The 20334-nt window shown below is 41.5% G+C and overlaps 1 protein-coding gene across 2 annotated transcripts in view; it reads left to right on the top strand.

The window, feature by feature from the left end:
* The window catches only part of LOC106590383 (receptor activity-modifying protein 3), a 30062-nt gene extending 14898 nt beyond the window's left edge, over positions 1–15164 (top strand). For both annotated transcript variants that reach the window (XM_045710916.1, XM_014181359.2), the window contains 2 exons: positions 370–532; positions 13348–15164. In XM_045710916.1, the coding sequence (XP_045566872.1) occupies positions 370–532; positions 13348–13603 (419 nt within the window). In that variant the 3' untranslated portion in view covers positions 13604–15164. The remainder of the gene's footprint in view (positions 1–369; positions 533–13347) is intronic.
* Positions 15165–20334: the final 5170 nt, after the last annotated feature.

Here is a 20334-nt window from a genome sequence, read left to right as displayed (position 1 = left end):
TAAGTAACCTCATCTCCTTCTGAAGACATGAAACACTGTGGAACACAGCTTACAAATGCTGTACTTTTTATGTTTTTATAAGAAGTCATTTTAACCCCGTGATAACAATAATAGTTCAAATTGACAAAATTCAGATTTCCTGACTTCTGACAAACCCTGTGCCAGAAGTATATTCACTTCTGGGTTGTGCTCATGAGACAATGGAAAGAAAACTGACTAAAACAGGGAGGGACTATCTGGACATACATTTTCGTTTTCAGTTGCAGAACTTTTTCTGTTGCTTGACCTAATGAACACGACCCTAATGTTACTGTGGAACATTGAAGGTCATGTTTCTTTCTGTAATTTGGACCTTTTTATGTCCTGCAGCCACCGAGAATATCAATGTTGAGTCTATACCACGAAGGCCTAGTGTGGCTCTGTGCAACGAGACCCAGCTGCTGTGGGAGATGGAGGTGTGTGGAGAGGGTTTCAAGCGAGAGATGGCTTATGTGGATCCCCAGAACTGGTGCAACTTAACACACTTCATCAGGTAAAAGACTCCCCTGCCATATCTTGCCCTTTCAGTCTTATCAGAACAAGCCAGTGTCCTATCAATTCACTGACCCATTTCTTAAAGGCACTCAGTATAATTTCTGAATAAATGTGTGTGAGAAGGGAAAGGTGGGATTAGTTCCAGCCAGAAAAACATGCGTAGCCCCACTCTACCTGTTGGTAAACGTTTTGCTTTTGGAGGCAGTCTAAGATTTGGATCTTAAAGCCAAAATAAAACCTATTTCCACTAAAATGATAATTTCAGCACAATAATTATTGTACAACATCTTGGGGAAGCTCAGAACAGTTTTCCTACTTAAAAAGTTGTCTTAAGAAACCTACTGTAGGATAAATCAAAGAATACTCCATTGCAGTGTAGGTAGTCTAGTAAAATAAAAAAAATGTGTCCACTCTGTGTGTGAATGCATACATCTGGCTGTTTGTGTATGAACAGGCGATTGGCATCCAAATGCTAGTTGGCATTGCAGATCCAGGGGGCTGTTTGCCTGGCTGGGCCTGCCCAGTGATAATTTCCCCCTCACCAATGAGTGGCACCTGTGCCTGCTGGCTGACCCAGTATGGTTCTCTAACACCCTTGAACCGTCCACACACACAGATAAACACACACATGGACACACACATCCACAGGCATACTCACATACCCATACAGTATTCAGACCCCCTGACCTTTTCCACATTTTGTTATGTTTACAGCCTTATTCTAAAATAGATGAAATTGTTTCCCCCCCTCATCAATCTACACACAATGCCCCATAATGACAAAACAAAAACAGGTTTTTAGACATTTTTGCAAATGTAATTTAAAAAAATACAAAAATGAAAGTGTTCAGACCCTTTACTCAGAACGTTTTTAAAGCGCCTTTGACAGCGATTACAGCCTCAAATCTTCTTGGGTATGACACTAAAAGCTTGGCACACCTGTATTTGGGGAGTTTGTCCCATTTTTCTCTGCAGATCCTCTCAAGCTCAGGTTGGATGGGTACTGTTGCTCTACAGCTATTTTCATGTCTCTCCAGAGAGCAGGTTATCATCAAGGATCTCTGTACTTTGCTCCGTTCATCTTTCCCTCGATCCTGACTAGTCTTCCAGTCCCTGACTCTGAAAAACTTCTCCACAACATGATGCTGCCACCACCATGCTTCACCGTAGGGAAACGCTGTACCAGGTTTCCTCCAGCCGTGACGCTTGGCATTCAGGCCAAAGAGTTCAATCTTGGTTTCATCAGACCAGAGAATATTGTTTTTCATGGTCTGAGAGTCTTTTAGGTGCCTTTAGGCAAACTCCAAGTGGGCTGTCATGTGCCTTTTGCTGAGGAGTGGCTTCCATCTGGCCACTCTACCATAAAGGCCTGATTGGTAGAGGGCTGCAGAGATGGTTGTCCTTCTGGAAGTTTCTCCCATTCCCACAGAGGAACTCTGGAGCTCTGTGAGAGTGACCATCGGGTTCTTGGTCACCTCCCTGACTAATTCTTCTCTGCGATTGCTCAGTTTGGCCAGGCAGCCAGCTCTAGGAAGAGTCTTGGTGGTTCCAAACTTCTTCCATTTAAGAATGCTGGAGGCCACTGTGTTCTTGGGGACCTTCAATGCTGCAGACATTTTTTGGTACCCTTCCCCAGATCTGTGCCTCAACACAATCCTGTCTTGGAGCTCTACAGGACAATGCCTTCGACCTCATGGCTTGGTTTTTGCTCTGATAAGTATTGTCAACTGTAGGACCTTATATAGACAGGTGTGTGCCTTTCCAAATCATGTCCAGTCAATTGAATTTACCACAGGTGGACTCCAATCAACTTCTAGAAATATCTCATGGATGATCAATGGAAACATACTGCACCTGAGCTCAATTTCAAGTCTCATAGCAAAGGGTCTGAATACTTATGTAAATAAGGTATTTCTGTGTTTATTTTTAATATATTTGCAAAAATGTCGAAAAACCTGTTTTCGCTTTGACATTATGGGGTATTGTGTGTAGATTGATGAGGAAAAAATGTATTTAATACGTTTTAGAATAAGGCTGTAACGTAACAAAATGTGGAAGAAGTCAAGGGGTCTGAATACTTTCTGAATGCACTGTATATGCCAAATCAACACTAGAAAAATGTCCCTCTGTGAATTTCAGTGTTTTGTAAATAAATAATTGTGCTGGGGATTCAGAGGCCTAGCATAGATTTTTTGCCCTACTGGATCCGATTAAGCCTCAATAAAACTCAGCATGAATGACAGAGAATGCAATAGGGAGTCATTCAGGGGTGTGATAACCAGCCTAATCTGATAAAGAGATGGATGATGTTGTATCAGGCCATCAAGTTGGATTAGATGCCATCATAGAATAGCCTATCTCTTTTCAAAACATAATATCAAATAGGTATCTCCTGGCATAGCTCAGAGTATAGTCTAATGAGTAATACAGTGAGGGCTTTCGAAAGATGGCCACTTGTGTTGCAATTTCAGTTGGCTACATTTATGAAAGAATTGAGCCATTGACCAAAGACAAAAACATTTATTTCTCTCCTTAATATGTGCTATTTGAGGATTCAAGACATTCATTTTTATAGTAAATATACTGCAAAAAAAATAAAGGGAACACTTAAACAACACATCCTAGATCTGAATGAAATAAATAATCTTATTAAATACTTTTTTCTTTACATAGTTGAATGTGCTGACAACAAAATCACACAAAAATAATCAATGGAAATCCAATTTATCAACCCATGGAGGTCTGGATTTGGAGTCACGCTCAAAATTAAAGTGGAAAACCACACTACAGGCTGATCCAACTTTGATGTAATGTCCTTAAAACAAGTCAAAATGAGGCTCAGTAGTGTGTGTGGCCTCCACGTGCCTGTATGACCTCCCTACAACGCCTGGGCATGCTCCTGATGAGGTGGCGGATGGTCTCCTGAGGGATCTCCTCCCAGACCTGGACTAAAGCATCCGCCAACTCCTGGACAGTCTGTGGTGCAACGTGGCGTTGGTGGATGGAGCGAGACATGATGTCCCAGATGTGCTCAATTGGATTCAGGTCTGGGGAATGGGCGGGCCAGTCCATAGCATCAATGCCTTCCTCTTGCAGGAACTGCTGACACACTCCAGCCACATGAGGTCTAGCATTGTGTTGCATTAGGAGGAACCCAGGGCCAACCGCACCAGCATATGGTCTCACAAGGGGTCTGAGGATCTCATCTCGGTTCCTAATGGCAGTCAGGCTACCTCTGGCGAGCACATGGAGGAGAAAGAAAGAAATGCCACCCCACACCATGACTGACCCACCGCCAAACCGGTCATGCTGGAGGATGTTGCAGGCAGCAGAACGTTCTCCACGGCGTCTCCAGACTCTGTCACGTCTGTCACGTGCTCAGTGTGAACCTACTTTCATCTGTGAAGAGCACAGGGCGCCAGTGGCGAATTTGCCAATCTTGGTGTTCTCTGGCAAATGCCAAACGTCCTGCACGGTGTTGGGCTGTAAGCACAACCCCCACCTGTGGACGTCGGGCCCTCATACCACCCTCATGGAGTCTGTTTCTGACCATTTGAGCAGACACATGCACATTTGTGGCCTGCTGGAGGTCATTTTGCAGGGCTCTGGCAGTGCTTCTCCTGCTCCTCCATGCACAAAGGCGGAGGTAGCGGTCCTGCTGCTGGGTTGTTGCCCTCCTACGGCATCCTCCACGTCTCCTGATGTACTGGCCGTCTCCTGGTAGCGCCTCCATGCTCTGGACACTACGCTGACAGACACAGCAAACCTTCTTACCACAGCTCGCATTGATGTGCCATCCTGGATGAGCTGCACTACCTGAGCCACTTGTGTGGGTTGTAGACTCTGTCTCATGCTACCACTAGAGTGAAAGCACCGCCAGCATTCAAAAGTGACCAAAACATCAGCCAGGAAGCATAGGAACTGAGAAGTGGTCTGTGGTCACCACCTGCAGAACCACTCCTTTATTGGGGGTGTCTTGCTAATTGCCTATAATTTCCACCTGTTGTCTATTCCATTTGCACAACAGCATGTGAAATGTATTGTCAATCAGTGTTGCTTCCTAAGTGGACAGTTTGATTTCACAGAAGTGTGATTGACTTGGAGTTACATTGTGTTGTTTAAGTGTTCCCTTTATTTTTTTGAGCAGTGTATAATATGTCCAGATATAGTACCAGTCAAAAGTTTGGACACACCTAATCATTCCAAGAGTGTGCAAAGCTGTCATCAAGACAAAGGGTGGCTACTTTGAAGACTCTCAAATATAGAATATATTTTGATTTGTTTAACACTTCTTTGGTTAATACATGATTCCATATGTGTTACTTCATAGTTTTGTTGTCTTCACTATTATTCTACAATGTAGAAAATAGTAAAAATAAAGAAAAACCCTGAAATGAGTAGGTGTGTCCAAACTTTTGACTATTACTTTAGCTTCCATCTAGGTACCTCTCTATTACCAACTGGCCAGATGTTTATGTGAGAGACAAATTATCTTTACAGGGTGTAACAGCCATTTCCACCAACCCTTCCCTCCTCCTCTGTACCTTGTACAATACCTCATATTATGTCCAGTAGCTCGTATTGTCAAGACATTGCTTAAGTTTTCTCTAATCAAGACATCCGTTACCAAACATACCAGCTTGAAAATGATATTTACAGTGCTTGTTAACTGAAACGGCTGTCGTGAGAGAGAGTAGACCAAGGTGCAGCGGAGTTAGTGTTCATCATTGAATATTTAATAGACGAAAGAACACTATACAAAAATAAGAAAACCGACAGCCAAACAGTCCTGTCAGGTGCAAAACACTAACAGAAACAATTACCCACAAAACCCCAACGGAAAAACAGGCACTTATGTGTGACTCCCAATCAGCAACAACACTCTACAGCTGTGCCTGATTGGAAGCCACACGGCCAAAATCAACAAAACAAACCAACATAGAAAAAGAGCATAGAACGCCCACCCAATGTAACACCCTGGCCTAACCAAAATAAAGAACAAAAAACCCCTCTCTATGGCCAGGGCGTTACATTAACATGTTATTCATGAGACATGTGTTCTCATGGACATCCCCAGTGAATCTGTGGCACTCTGTTTAGAGAGAGAGAAAGAAATAGAATGAGAGAAAGTGAAGGACCATGTCAGCGAGGTGTCAGTATATGTTAGATGGAACTCTTTCCAAAATGCACGGCCATCTACACATGTAAGATCTTCATTTGATCAGTTTCTCAGAGCAGTATCCTGCAGCAACAGGAAATGTGAATTATTGTGTGGATTGTAATTAATGGACATTTTTGTAGGGGTTGATAGATTTTTTGTTTGGGCAAATCAAGTCTGACATTTTTAAGGGGAAATTACAGACTTTGACTTTTTAAACCTTGAATACGCCAAGATTTTGCATTTCCTGAAACAACAAGGTGATCAAATTAAGATCCTAAATCTGTATATTGATTCAAATGAGCAAATCTGAATCTCACCACGGGTACACAGTCAAGAGAATGGGACAGCCGAGGAGGCATGGACTAACTGCAGAACATCAGCAGAGACTGAATGCCAGGCACGGTGCCATCCACTGCTAATGAATATTAACACAGGTACGTTATCAACAGCAGGCCTAGGGACAATATCATCAGCAGGCTTGGTCTGCTTTCTAACTAACAGATGCTCCTCCAAGGTCAACAGTGCATGTTAGAGTGCCCCAAATGGCCATTTGCAAACGCAATGAGAATTTACTGTCTGTGTAATTTAGTAGAACAGAAAATGTGGTAATTGCAGTACCAGTCACAGAGGACATACTGAGAGGAGAGTTGGAAATATAATCAATTCACCACAACTTGAAGGGAACCGTTTTTTTTCTCTCCAGGTCCCAGGTTGATCCCTTGGGATTGCTAGTGTATACCACTTGAATGAAGAAGTAAAATGCAATTTTTGTCAACTCCGCAAAACATAAACTCTGTCAGATTTTTGTCTAACGTCAACTCCGTCAGAGTGCTGAAAGATCTGATAGAATGGTTATGTTTCTATTGGGATTTTCAAATGAATAATTTTCCATATTTTACAAAATGTTTTTATTACAATTACATTTTTAGAGGCAAAAATATTTGAATCACTGTTCTGCAACATATGCTTAAACAATTGAATTATTTGCTGTGCTAGACCTAAGGGATAATGTTCGCTTTATAAATGTTGTTTCATGTACTAAATCTAGAAACACATGCCAAAATGCTAACGAAATTAGCCCTGGACCATTTAATAGTGGTCTAAAACAAAACAAAAAGAAGTTTGGAGATTTGTATTACATATTTGAATAATGTAATGTTATAATTAAACAATCAAGGCCTTTAAACACTTGTTGGACAATACTTGTAAAAATGAAATGCCTTTTAGGATGTCTGATGGAGTTTACATAAATCCAGCAAAACTGCGCTATGCCACTGTCCCTTGGGTCGGAAGAAAATTACCTCAACAACCATAATCCAAAACAATCCAGCAAAAATCCATCTTGGATGACATAAATTTGGTGTAAAGCCTATGCATTTCACTGTACCATTTACACCCTGTATCCTGTGGACGTGACCAATAAACTTTGATTTGATTTATGTCCTCTCCTCCCCCAAGTATGCCTGTCTGTACATATCCTTTATTACATTTTTTAAGAGCAGTGCAGACTATGATGAATTTTTCAGCAGCATAGCTTCTTCTGACAACCTAATGGACTCATTGACTCTAAACAATCAGATATAATGATCTTTTGTTATGTTTCTGACAAGCTGGACTCAAAACACTTTAAAACAGGATCCCATTGGACAATCAACACTTTATAAAGTCTTTTTAGAACACTCATAAAGTCTTCATAAGCAATACATGGATACTTCAGAAATTATTTATAAGCAATATTATCCCGCATAAACGGTTATATAAAAAGGTCCTAGCGTGTTGTTTGCTGATGAATGATTTCTGAAGCATTTTATAAAGAGTATGAGGCTTCATTAAAAACATTTTTTCCTTGCCCTGAAAGTATTGTTTGTGGCCCAAAGAGACAGTGATCCGCTATTCAGATATGTTTCAAAAGCCACTGCTAACATAAGCTACTTAAACTGACCCAAAAGGCTTTTTACAAGTCTTTGCCATTTCTGAAGAATATTTGTGCAGGCAATGTTTGGCAGTGAAGTTGACCTGTAATGTTGGCATTGTGGGTTGGTTTTGTTTTGCTATTGGGAAGCTTTGAATTTTCCTTACATGAAAAATACATCTGAGAAAACATTTAGAATATGCCTCAGCTCTTCTCGCGCACCAAATGTACAGCTGCTGGAAATAATGTAGTTTTTCCAGTTATTACTTTATCTGAAGCACAGCAGATTTTAAAAACAAATTTGCCAACGCTACAGAAGGCTAGTAAAGGCCCAGTGCACAACTTTTGTGTAATAAAAAAATATATATTTATATATATTATATATATCGTTTTTGAATTCACATTTTTCAGGGGGTGCTGCAGCACCCTCAGCACCACTACTTCTCCCAAGTGGCGCAGCGGTCTAAGGCACTGCATCTCAGTGCTAGAGGCGTCACTACAGACCCTGGATCGATTCCAGGCTGTATCACATCTGGCAGGGCATTCGGAGTCCCATAGGGCGGCTCATAATTGGCCCAGCGTTGTCTGGGTAGCCCATCATTGTAAATAAGAATTTGTTCTTAACGAGCTTGCCTTGTTAAATAAAGGTTAAATAAAAATAAATATGACTTCATTCGTCTAAAATGTACCCTTGTTAACCTAGAGTTGATGTCCGTGCCCCCGCATAAATCTAATTAGCATAATAAAAAAAATCCCCATCAAAATCTGTTTAAGCTAGATATATCTGTTTTATTTGCATGGCTGCGTCTCAATCCACCACATCCACCGATGTCGCCCTTCCGCATCTGCAGTGAAAGGTAGCAGAGCTAGAGCTGTGTTTGTCAGACCATGAGACATCCTGAAAATTGGTTGTCTCATGAAAACGTCTGTAGGGTCCGAATGGTTTAGCCTACAAACTATTTTGACCCCTCTATGGAAAGATGAGACTCTCACAAACATGATGGTGTTGCTCTAGGACGCCCCCAAGCCTCACAAGAATAGTCTGAAGCCGGGTACCAGTTTAAAAAATGAATGGAAGCATAGATGGAGATAGTTTTGTGCCTAAGACAAGGGGTTAAATAGAAAGTGGAGTGGAGTCGCAATTCAACGGCTCAGACACAAGAGGTATGTGGCAGGATCTACAGTCAATCACGGACTACAAAAGAAAAATCAGCCCCGTCGCAGATCACGATGTCTTGCTCCCAGACAGACTGAACAAGTTTTTTGCTCGCTTTGAGGACAATACAGTGCCACTAACACAGCCCGCTACCAAAACCTGCGGGCTCTCCTTCACTGCAGCCAACGTGAGTAAAACATTTAAACGTGTTAACCCTCGCAAGGCTGCAGGCCCAGACAGCATCCCCGGCCGCGTCCTCAGAGCATGCTGGCTGGTGTGTTTACAGACATATTCAATCAATCCTTATCCCAGTCTGCTGTCCCCACATGCTTCAAGAGGGCCACCATTGTTCCTGTTCCCAAGAAAGCTAAGGTAACTGAGCTAAATAACTACCGCCCTGTAGCACTCACTTCCGTCATCATGAAGTGCTTTGAGAGACTAGTCAAGGACCATATCACCTCCACCCTACCTGACACCCTAGACCCACTCCAATTTGCTTACCGACCCAATAGGTCCACAGACGACGCAATTGCCATCACACTGCACACTGTCCTAACCCATCTGGACAAGAGGAATACCTATGTAAGAATGCTGTTTATCGATTACAGCTCAGCAATTAACACCATAGTACCCTCCAAACTCGTCATTAAGCTCGAGACCCTGGGTCTCGACCCCGCCCTGTGCAACTGGGTCGTGGACTTCCTGACGGGCCGCCCCCAGGTGGTGAGGGTAGGTAACAACATCTCAACCCCGCTGATCCTCAACACTGGGTACCCACAAGGGTGCGTTCTCAGCCCTCTTCTGTACTCCCTGTTCACCCACGACTGCGTGGCCATGCACGCATCCAACTCAATCATCAGGTTTGCAGACGACACTACAGTGGTGGGCTTGATTACCAACAACGACGAGACGGCCTACAGGGAGGAGGTGAGGGCCCTCGGAGTGTGGTGTCAGGAAAATAACCTCGCACTCAATGTCAACAAAACAAAAGAGATGATCGTGGACTTCAGGAAACAGCACAGGGAGCAGCCTCCTATCTACATTGACGGGACAGTAGTGGAGAGGGTGGAGAGTTTTAAGTTCCTCGGCGTACACATCACGGAAAAACTGAAATGGTCCACCCACACAGACAGCGTGGTGAAGAAGGCACAGCAGCGCCTCTTCAACCTCAGGAGGCTGAAGAAATTCGGCTTGTCACCAAAAACACTCACAAACTTTTACAGATGCACAATCGAGAGCATCCTGTCGGGCTGTATCACCGCCTGGTACGGCAGCTGCTCCGCCCATAACCGGAAGGCTCTCCAGAGGGTAGTGAGGTCTACACAACGCATCACCGGGTGCAAACTACCTGCCCTCCAGGACACCTACACCACCCGATGTCACAGGAAGGCCAAAAAGATCATCAAGGACAGCAACCACCCGAGCGACTGCCTGTTCACCCCGCTAACATCCAGAAGGCGAGGTCAGTACAGGTGCATCAAAGCTGGAACCGAGAGACTGAAAAACAGCTTATATCTCACGGCCATCAGACTGTTAAATAGCCATCATTGAGTGGCTGCTGCCAACATACTGACTCAACTCAAGCCACTTTAATGATGGGAAAATTGATGTAATCAATTTATCACTTGCCACTTTATATTATTTATATTAGATAATGTTTACATAACCTACATTATTCATCTTATATGTATATACTGTACGCCATACCATCTACTGCATCTTGCCATCTTGATGTAATGTATCACTAGTCACTTTAAACAATGCCACTTTATATAATGTTTTCATAACCTACATTACTCATCTCATATGTATATACTTTACTCTATACCATCTACTGCATCTTGCCATCCTGATGTAATGTATCACTAGCCACCTTAAACAATGCTGCTTTATATGTTTTCATACCCTACAATACTCATCTCATATGTATATACTGTACTCTGCACCATCTACTACATCTTGCCTATGCCGTTCGGCCATCACTCATTTATATATTTTTATGTACATATTCGTATTCATTCCTTTACACTTGTGTGTACAAGGTAGTTGTTGTGGAATTGGTAGATTACTTGTTAGATATTACTGCATGGTCGGAACTAGAAGCACAAGCATTTCGCTACACTTGCATTAACACCTGCTAACCATGTGTATGTGACAAATACATTTGATTTGATTTGATTTGACATGTAAAAAAAAGTATTCTATATACATAGGACAGACACTTCAGAACAAACTTCCTTCAGATTATTATTTTTCACTGTCTGTTTATCCATGTATGAAGCTGTTATTAAATGTGTTTCTATGAGCTAATAGAAGTAAGGTCAAATTCAACGTGTCATCCGCCCAGAAATTTGTATATAGTTTTGATACCTTAAGTGGTCCTAAAATTCCAAACCAAATAGCAAAATGATCTTTGGTATGACCAGTTTAAAACAATTCCATATGTTAGCTTAGTAGAACCCATTCCCCCAGCTTGGACTCTTAAGGATTTTCAAGAGACAATCAGCTTTTATAAGAATGTATTTGTCCTTTTAATGATGGGTAAGCTTTTGCCGGTTTTAAATGATAAAAGAAAATAACACAGCACGCAGCTAAATATAAATGGTAGCTTCACGTATTCCATCACTTTTAAGTCTGGGGTCAACATCTTGTACCATCGTTTTTTACAATAATATACAAGCCCAAAAGCTATTCCAGAGTTACCATACAATTAATCCATTAATTTACAGCAGCCTCCCTTATGTCGTATGGAGACACAGTCTACACGCTTGACCAAGACTCATTCGATTTGCAGCACTTAGGCGGAGGTTATCTGAAAGCAATGATGAGGATTGGCTGACGTCAAACCACACCGCTAGTATGAAAGGCATAGGAGGGGAAAATGGCACTTTGGTCTTGACTAGTTTGACTTAATGTGGTCTGATAGGATCTGTTTTGCTAGGTAAGCATCATGTTACCCAGAATGCTATTATATCAACTCTAATCACCCATTTAGCTCCTAACTGTGTACTGTAACAAGCCTGGGAAGTGCAGGTAATTTGTGTCATACTGGAATAAAAACTGTGTGTGTTATAATGGGTTGCTTTTAGTGCAGTTTATAGGGCATAGTACATACAGAAATGCACCCTAATGAGGCAGCCTGTGTCCAACTCGTAGCTAATGATGTAAACTTGATGAGGAGGACACACATGGCATATGGCTACTCCAACAGTTTCCAAAGTGACATAAAAACATTGGTCCTAGTTTGAACAAAAACAATGTTACAAGGGCTTTATAACACATTCATAAAGCATTCATAAGCACTACATAGATTCTTCAAAAACCATCTATTTAACTGTGTCCATATAAATTAGGACATCCTTAAGCAGTGCTTAAGAAGGCTTTATGAATGCTCTATAAATTGTGGTTCATTTAAATGGAAATAAGTTAATTGTTTTGCCCCACAGTTAGCCATGATGATTAGCTAGCAAGCCAAAATGGTTTACAGTTACTGTAGCTAGCAATCACTTATACACTATTTTGCTAGCTACAGTAGCGCTACCGTGCCTCCAAAAATAACGTCTTCAAAAATTGTGTGTTTACATTTTACCATTGTGACGCACATCCATTCATATCGATTTTCTATGCATATTATGACAAAAGAGGCATGCCTCTTTCTTTATAGATTCACACCGGGCTGAAAAAGTTTTTTGCAGAGTAAGAATTTTAGGGATAAACCCTCCCTGTTTATCCGTTTAGACACATCCTATGTGTAAGGTTCTGTATTTATTTTCTTAGTCAACCTTGTGTTCTGTTTCTTTGTGTTCTTGAACCTAGTCCTGTCTTTCATTTTTGTTCATTGACTTCACCTGGATAAGTTACTCACCTGGTCTCATCAGCTCCTTATTTAGTTCAGTTCATTCTGTTTGTGCCTTTGTGAGGTATTGTTCGTTTTGACTCTGCTAAGACTTTTACTAGTTCGTTTGTGAGAACCAGTTATAGCCTTCAGTCCTAGTTTTATTTCACCTACCTGTTTATGACCATTGCCTGCCTGTGACCACGATTCCTGCCTTCTGCGAAGGCAAAATAAACACCTGTCACGCTCTGCTGGTGAATCCACGCCTTTTTCTCCCTGATTATTAATTGCACTAAGTAGCTGTGCGTAAGGTAACAGCTAAGATGCTAAATCTGCTAAGTAGACCCCTTATCTCTTCTCCCCTGAAATAGAAAATAAATACGGAGATGCAGAGAACATGATTTTCAGTCTAATCCATGGCCCCAGATTCCCTGCCTTCTGATTTGCTAAACACTTTGTGTTCCTCGATCATCTGGGCCAGGTATTGGCCAACCCTCCTCCTGGATAGCTACTTTTGTTCCAGCCCTGCCCCAACATCTGAATCTACTGATCAGCTGCTCAGGGGCTGTTAGAGCAGGGCTGGAACAAAAGCCTACTGTACATGCCCAGGAGGAGGGTTGGCCAATCCCTGCTCTAGGCCGGGAGTACCAGAGCCATATATTTACACCTCTATGGCTCTGGTGAGTACTAGCCCTTTCTCAACCTGACTGTTTATTTTAAACATTTGTGTTTCTCTGCTCTCTCCGCAGTGAGTACCACGTCTTCTCGCTGTGCACAGAGACCAACGCCGGGCGCATCAACTGCTACTGGCCCAATCCGCTGGTGGAGAACTACATCATCCGCATCCACAAGCACTTCTTCTCCAACTGCACCCTGGAGAGGGTGATCCTGGTGGACCCACCGGACGACACACTCACCATCCTCATCCTCATCCCCGTCTTCCTCACCCTGGCTATGATCGCACTGGTGGTGTGGTGCAGTAAGCGCAGCGACATCCTGGCTTAAGATGTTGGTTTGTTTGGTTCCCATGTGACTGTGCAATGTGGCTGTCCAGAGACCCATGAACTTCTTTGAATGAAAATACTTTATTGATCCCCAGAGGGGAAATTGGGTTAGACAGGTAGCCTGGGAAGACAGGTAGGGAACCTACAAAGGGAACTTTTGTTTGTTCATTGTGTCATTTCAGGATTATGGTGGATTGAATGGACCAAAAGAAGCTACTTAACGCCTTTGAGGGAGATGCATCCTAAATCCATTTTGCTAGCTTGAGACGGTCCAAGCCCTTTTGAGAGATATACAAGGACTCAAGGCACAGAGCTACAAGACATTCAGGATTGTTGATCCTTGGTGTGAAAAGGGACAGAGGCCCAGGGACTGCCTCAACATCATCACCTATCAGACGCTGTTTAAGCTTGTGGGTATATATTCTGGTGAAGAGTCTTCTCAATGGGAGAACACGGACAAGTTGACACCTGAACATGTAGAATACTTTTCTGTACCAGTTCCGTCTACTGTAAAGACCCTGAATTTTCCTTCCTTTATCGCCTGCCATTCTTTCTCAACGGCAGTGTTCCTGGCACCATGGCCTTCTTCACGCTTCCTCGTCTGTTATGTGTTGTCACTATCAGTTCAAGCTGCAAAGACGGATACAACAATTTCTTTCCAAAACAATCTGATTTTTTATCTAACCCTGATTTAACTTACCTTAACCACACCCCTAACCATATGCCAAACCAACACCTTCATTTAAGACCAATGCTAATTTTCATGTTCATGATATAGGCAATTCTGACTTTGAAGCTTGGCCATAGAATGGGAACAAGCCCTATATGTGTCGCTTAGACTAGAGAACTTGGTTTGTTTCTTGAAGTGAAATGGTTGTTTGACTTCATTATTTATCTTGTCTCTGGGTTGTCATTGCAATGCCCCAAAAGTTGTTATCACTGATTGCACTGCTCATGTGGTGAAACCTCAGCAGGAATTCTGCTCACTCTAATTGTAGTTTAATCGTTCTGGGAGGTATGGGCGGTAGGAACATAAATCACTGTCAAGATTACGGACTCGTTTTGAGAGAATTTCGTTGTGCCAGAAAACTTTTGGTATTGAGGAGCTATTGAATTATTTACTGTAATGCTATTTAATGTTTTAATTAAATGACTTAGAATTAGTCAATGCTTTGGTTATTAATCAACATGTCCATAGTGCAATGTCATTTGCCACTTTTTGTCCTCTGCCGTTTCGAAACCATTCCTACCTCTACTTCAAACTACATCCATCTCGATGTATCTCCAATTCAACTGAAACATCCTTAGTACGGTGGTCATAGCAAAATAATATTTTTTTGACATTTCAGTGTGTAAATGTAGTTAAACAGTCAAATCTGCAAAAAAATATGTTCTGACATTTAGGTTAATTTTCAACGTAAAACTCAACATTGCTGTATGATACATTACCATATGGGCAAAGCTACTAACAAGGCCGTATGAACATTTCAGAAGGGATTGGGGGGGATGTTCATATTCCTCATCAGTGGTGTAAAGTACATAAGTAAAAATACTTTAAAGTACTACTTCGGTTTTTTTGTGTATCTGTACTTTACTATTTATATTTGACAACTTTTACATTTACTTCACTAAAATAATGTACTTTTTACTCCATACGTTTTCCCTAACACCCAAAAGTACTCGTTACATGTTGAGTGCTTAGCAGGACAGAAAAATGGTCAAATTCACGTACTTATCAAGCAAACACGTGGTCATCCCTACTGCCTCTGATCTGGCAGACTCACTAAACACATGCATTGTTTGTAAATTATTTGTGTTGGAGTGTACCCCTGGCTATCTGTACATTGTAAAAACAAGAAAATGGTGCCATCTGCTTTGCTTAATAGAAGGAATATGACATTTTTACTTTTGGTACTTAAGTATATTTTACTAATTCCATTTACTTTTGATACTTAAGTATATTTAGAACCAAATACTTTTAGACTTTTACTTTAGTATTTTACTGGGTGACTTTCACTTTACTTGAGTAACTTTCTATTAAGGTATCTATACTTTTACTCAAGACAATTGGGTACTTTGTCTACCACTGTTCAAAATATTCCAATTTAAGACAGTCACTTTATAAAATGGGGACTATTTCCCCATTATTATGCGATCAAAACAAACATATGAATCTAAAGATGTTGACATTCAGCTCTGATCATCAGGATGTCAAACGGAGTGATATACACTGAGTGTAAAAAACATTAGGAACACCTTCTCGTTCCATGACATAGACTGACCAGGTGAATCCAGGGGTACGCCATGATCTCTTATTTATGTCACTTGTTAAATCCACTTCTGTCCGAGTAGATGAAGGGGAGGAGACAGGTTAAAGAACGATTTTGAAGCCTTTAGACAATTGAGACATGAATTGTGTATGTGTGCCATTCAGATGGTGAATGGGCAAGACAAAGTTTTAAGTGCCTTTGAACAGGGTATGGTAGTAAGTGCCAGGCACACTGGTTTGAGTGTGTCAACAACTGCAACGGTGCTGGGTTTTTCATGCTCAACAGTTTCCCATTGTGTATCAAGAATGGACCACCACCCTGTCGTAACTCTCCTGTGACGATCTGAAGGATCAAGTTACAGTGGGTCCGCTATACAGCGTGCTCTCTCTCGTAGAGGGAGAGAGCGGAAAGTCGGCTGTTTTATGGCGGTCGTAAAATACGCTGCCGCTATGCTCTGTGGTGTTTAAGATTGGAATGTAAACTGTGGAACACAGAGAGATACTTGGACATCAAAAGTTTGAATAGTTAAACAATATTTATATTTTTGAGAATGTGGGAATGGTCCATGGCAGTAGGACAAGATAACGGTATCTACAGTGAGGGAAAAAAGTATTTGATCCCCTGCTGATTTTGTACGTTTGCCCACTGACAAAGAAATGATCAGTCTATAATTTTAATGGTAGGTTTAATTGAACAGTGAGAGACAGAATAACAACAAAAACAATCCAGAAAAACGCATGTCAAAAATGTTATAAATTGATTTGCATTTTAATGAGGGAAATAAGTATTTGACCCCCTCTCAATCAGAAAGATTTCTGGCTCCCAGGTGTCTTTTATACAGGTAACGAGCTGTTATTCTGTCTCTCACTGTTCAAATAAACCTACCATTAAAATTATAGACTGATCATTTCTTTGTCAGTGGGCAAAAGTACAAAATCAGCAGGGGATCAAATACTTTTTTCCCTCACTGTATGGAAGTGCACATTCCTCAGTTATTAGTTTTCTACCTGAATGTTGTATAAAATGAATGAGTGAATATGAAACTATTTGTGAAAAGATGTAATGTTGTGTCAGCCTTCTAAATGACAAAATGTCTCTTCATATAAAAGGGTTTAACCAAGTCGGTGGCCATGCCCACGTGACCAGACATCTCATTAGGCATCTTCCACAGAGTATAAAACCCACTTCCGACAAAATGTACATAAGATCAGAAAAAATGAAGCCGTAGCTATGTTGAAATGGTTGGCAATTTAAACTAGAGTCAAGATAACGGCGGGATTAGGTCCCCACGTTGGAATGGCTGTCACTCGAGACCAAAACATGCCGGGTGAAGCTGTTGTGTGAAGTGGTTCAAACTACAACTCTACCAAAGGACAAGATCAGAAAACATGAAACGGTAGCTACATGTTGAAATGGTTGGCAACTCTACAAGAGTTAAAAACGCAGGGATGAGGTCCCAACATTGAAATGGCGAATAAACCTACAAACTAAAGAACAATTATTCAGACTGCAGCTGTTTAAATACTTTAGTCTGGTAAAGGCATCCGATCCTAAGAACATTCCCGAATGGTACTCTGAAGTATCCATTCTAACAACCTACGACTTTAATCTCTGGTGGACAAATCAGAGACTCTGTTGACTGACTATCCAGCAGACTGACCGGCAATCGCAGAGAGGGACAACAAAGGCAGACACTCGTAAATATGTAAATTGCAATTTATTTTCAAATGAGCGGTTGTTCATGTTCAAAGTATTAGCAATTTCTATGAGTGTAGTAATCCTCTGAGTTTCCCGCTCTTGAGTGGTCCCTACCCCCTTTCCTTTGTCTACCAAGCCATCATATCGGTTTCGTCCGCTAGGGACTTTTTCTTTGTATCATGTAGTAACCGATGTATGAACTATTTGTGTGTGTGTTTATGTAATTCTGTGATTGATTAAGGTAGTTAGTAAATAAATAAATAATTAAGCCAATTTGTATATCGCTGATTCATGATCTAGGCTAGGATTCGTGCAGATATCCAAGGGTTTGCAATGTTCAGTAATGAGACTGATGAGGTAAAATTCATTAATAAGCGACTGTTTTGATAAGATATGAAAATATCTGAAGAGTTATATTCGGGAAATTGAAACTCTATAAACAACATGTTCCCATGGTGCCTGGACTTCCTAATTAATTAAAGTTACATGATTAGTTCAATCACGTAATTAAATCCCACATATAGAATTGATTTGATAATATACAGTCTTCACATTTAATGATAAGCAACGACACGACAACCCAAAGAACATCCAGCCACAACTGAGGGAACCATTGAAGTCAACATGGGCCAACATCCCTGTGGAACACTTTTGACACCTGGTAAAGTCCATGCCCCAACAAGTTGAGGCTGTTCTGAGGGCAAAAGGGGGTGGAACGCAATATTAGGAAGGCGTTCCTAATGTTTTGTACATTCAGTGTACAATGAGAAATTATTATTATCATCATTTTGAGGGATAAACATAGAGGGACAAGACAAGCATGATTTATATGGCAAAAAACAGCCCGGCATTGTATGAGGGTTTAAGACGCAAACAAAAAGACAATAGTTCATGCCCTCAAGGATGACTTGCCAGTGCCTCTGCAGCACAAAAGTTGGACTGCAGGAAGGATGTACAATTGTTTCCCAGAGCCGGCGAAGAATTAAAGGAAATGGGCTGGCTATGATTTTAACTAAAAGAGGTACAGGAAGTGCAAAGAGTGCCATACTTCCTCATACATGCATTGTTATGACTGGGTCCGCCAAATGGCACTGTTCAGCTCTGAGAGTTTGCCTGTCTCCACCCACCCTCCTTGAGACCCCCACCCCCACTCCACCCTCCAGTCGTTGATTACAATGTGTAGAAAATATGAATGGTCACAGTATGAAAGGTTACAGTAATGATTCATGAAAATGTCAAGTTACACGTGTGTTCCATAAAGAGAGAGAACCACAGGGAGGAAGAGAGTCCAAAAGCTGCCAACTGCGGGAAAAAAAACGTGTGTGTGCGTGTAAGCACCCTATTCCCACGGAGTCCCTGTAACATGCAAGACTCCTTGAGGCCCCCAACAGACTCACTCACAACAGAGGCTTTTCTCTCTCGCTCCTCCCCTTTCCCACACTAACTTGCTCCAGTGCACATGACCTAAACAGGACATCCCCTCCCCTAACCCCTCTCACCCCCTCACCCTTACCCTCCCCTATCCTTCAGCAGCAGTCAAGTGGTCTGTAGTATTTAATCTGTCACTGATAAGCATGCTACAGACACAAACATGGCTTACAAACCTGCAAATCATCCTCTCAGGCACACTGGCCAGTCCACAGGGAGTCTCCAGAGCTCATTTCATAATGTAATTCATGAGCAGGACTTTTTTTGTTGGTTTGTTACCACAGCCCGCTCCACTCGGCAGCTGGACTTATTCATGTGGTTTTTGCAACGACTTGCATCATTTTATGATTTTGTTTGTAATGATATCCAATTGAATCATCCCAGCAAGTCTTTGGAATGTGCTCTCCCCCCCCCCCCCCCAGAGTTAGCAGTGAGTCAAAAGTCCTGACGTTCGAATTAGATCTTTTCCTCCTTCTCTGTGATTTATTAACACACATTGTAGGAGTACTTACATAATTTATTAAATCCTCCGCTGGCACACAGCTCTCAATGATTTGTGTAATTCATTTCTACAGTACTGAATTTTAGTCTCTGGATTGCTTTGATCATCAAGTTTTATATCTAGCGTTACATAAAGTTGCCCTCATGCCATGCAATTACTCTAATTTAATACACCTACATAGATCTCAGAAAATAATTACTTAACTGCACATATGGCAAATGTAGATAATGTATAGCTATAAAACAATTACTAAATTGTGTAGTGAGAGAAACTGGCCTAATATGAGTTTAGACTCGTATAGTTACTTTGAAGTTATATTCCATGTAGATGCATGGTATATGTGGGTAACTGTGGTGTACATTTGTATTTTGGGTGTTCCATCCTGACAGTACCGGTACAAAAGGAGCATTTTCTAAAAGCTGAATGCCCTCGAGCACTACCTTACTGTTTACCCAGCGCATTCCAATCTGCTGCGTGAGTTCACACAGAAGCTAAGCCCATGCTATTTTTTTGTTGCGTGGACGCAGAGACCGCAGCTTTCCCTAGCAGAACACACTGACGATTTGTTATCGCTAAACTTCAGACTTCATGAATTTGGGGTTGTGGTGAAATATACAGTAGCTTGTATCCACTGTCCCATATGTCAAATATGAATGTAGCCAGCTGCGCAACTGTGGCATTTGATAGTCTTTTTCTTATGTAGGGCCTACTGACAGACGCTTTAATTGACAAAAAATAGACGTGTGAACTTTCAGTTTAATCAGATAGCTAGCCGCTGGAAAGTGAGATGAATTGCTGACATATTTTAACCAATGATGTGTATAAACCCTGGAT

This window comes from Salmo salar, chromosome ssa29 (assembly GCF_905237065.1).
Source record: "Salmo salar chromosome ssa29, Ssal_v3.1, whole genome shotgun sequence".
Classification (NCBI taxonomy): Eukaryota; Metazoa; Chordata; class Actinopteri; order Salmoniformes; family Salmonidae; genus Salmo; species Salmo salar.
This window is presented reverse-complemented; position numbering and strand designations above follow the sequence as displayed.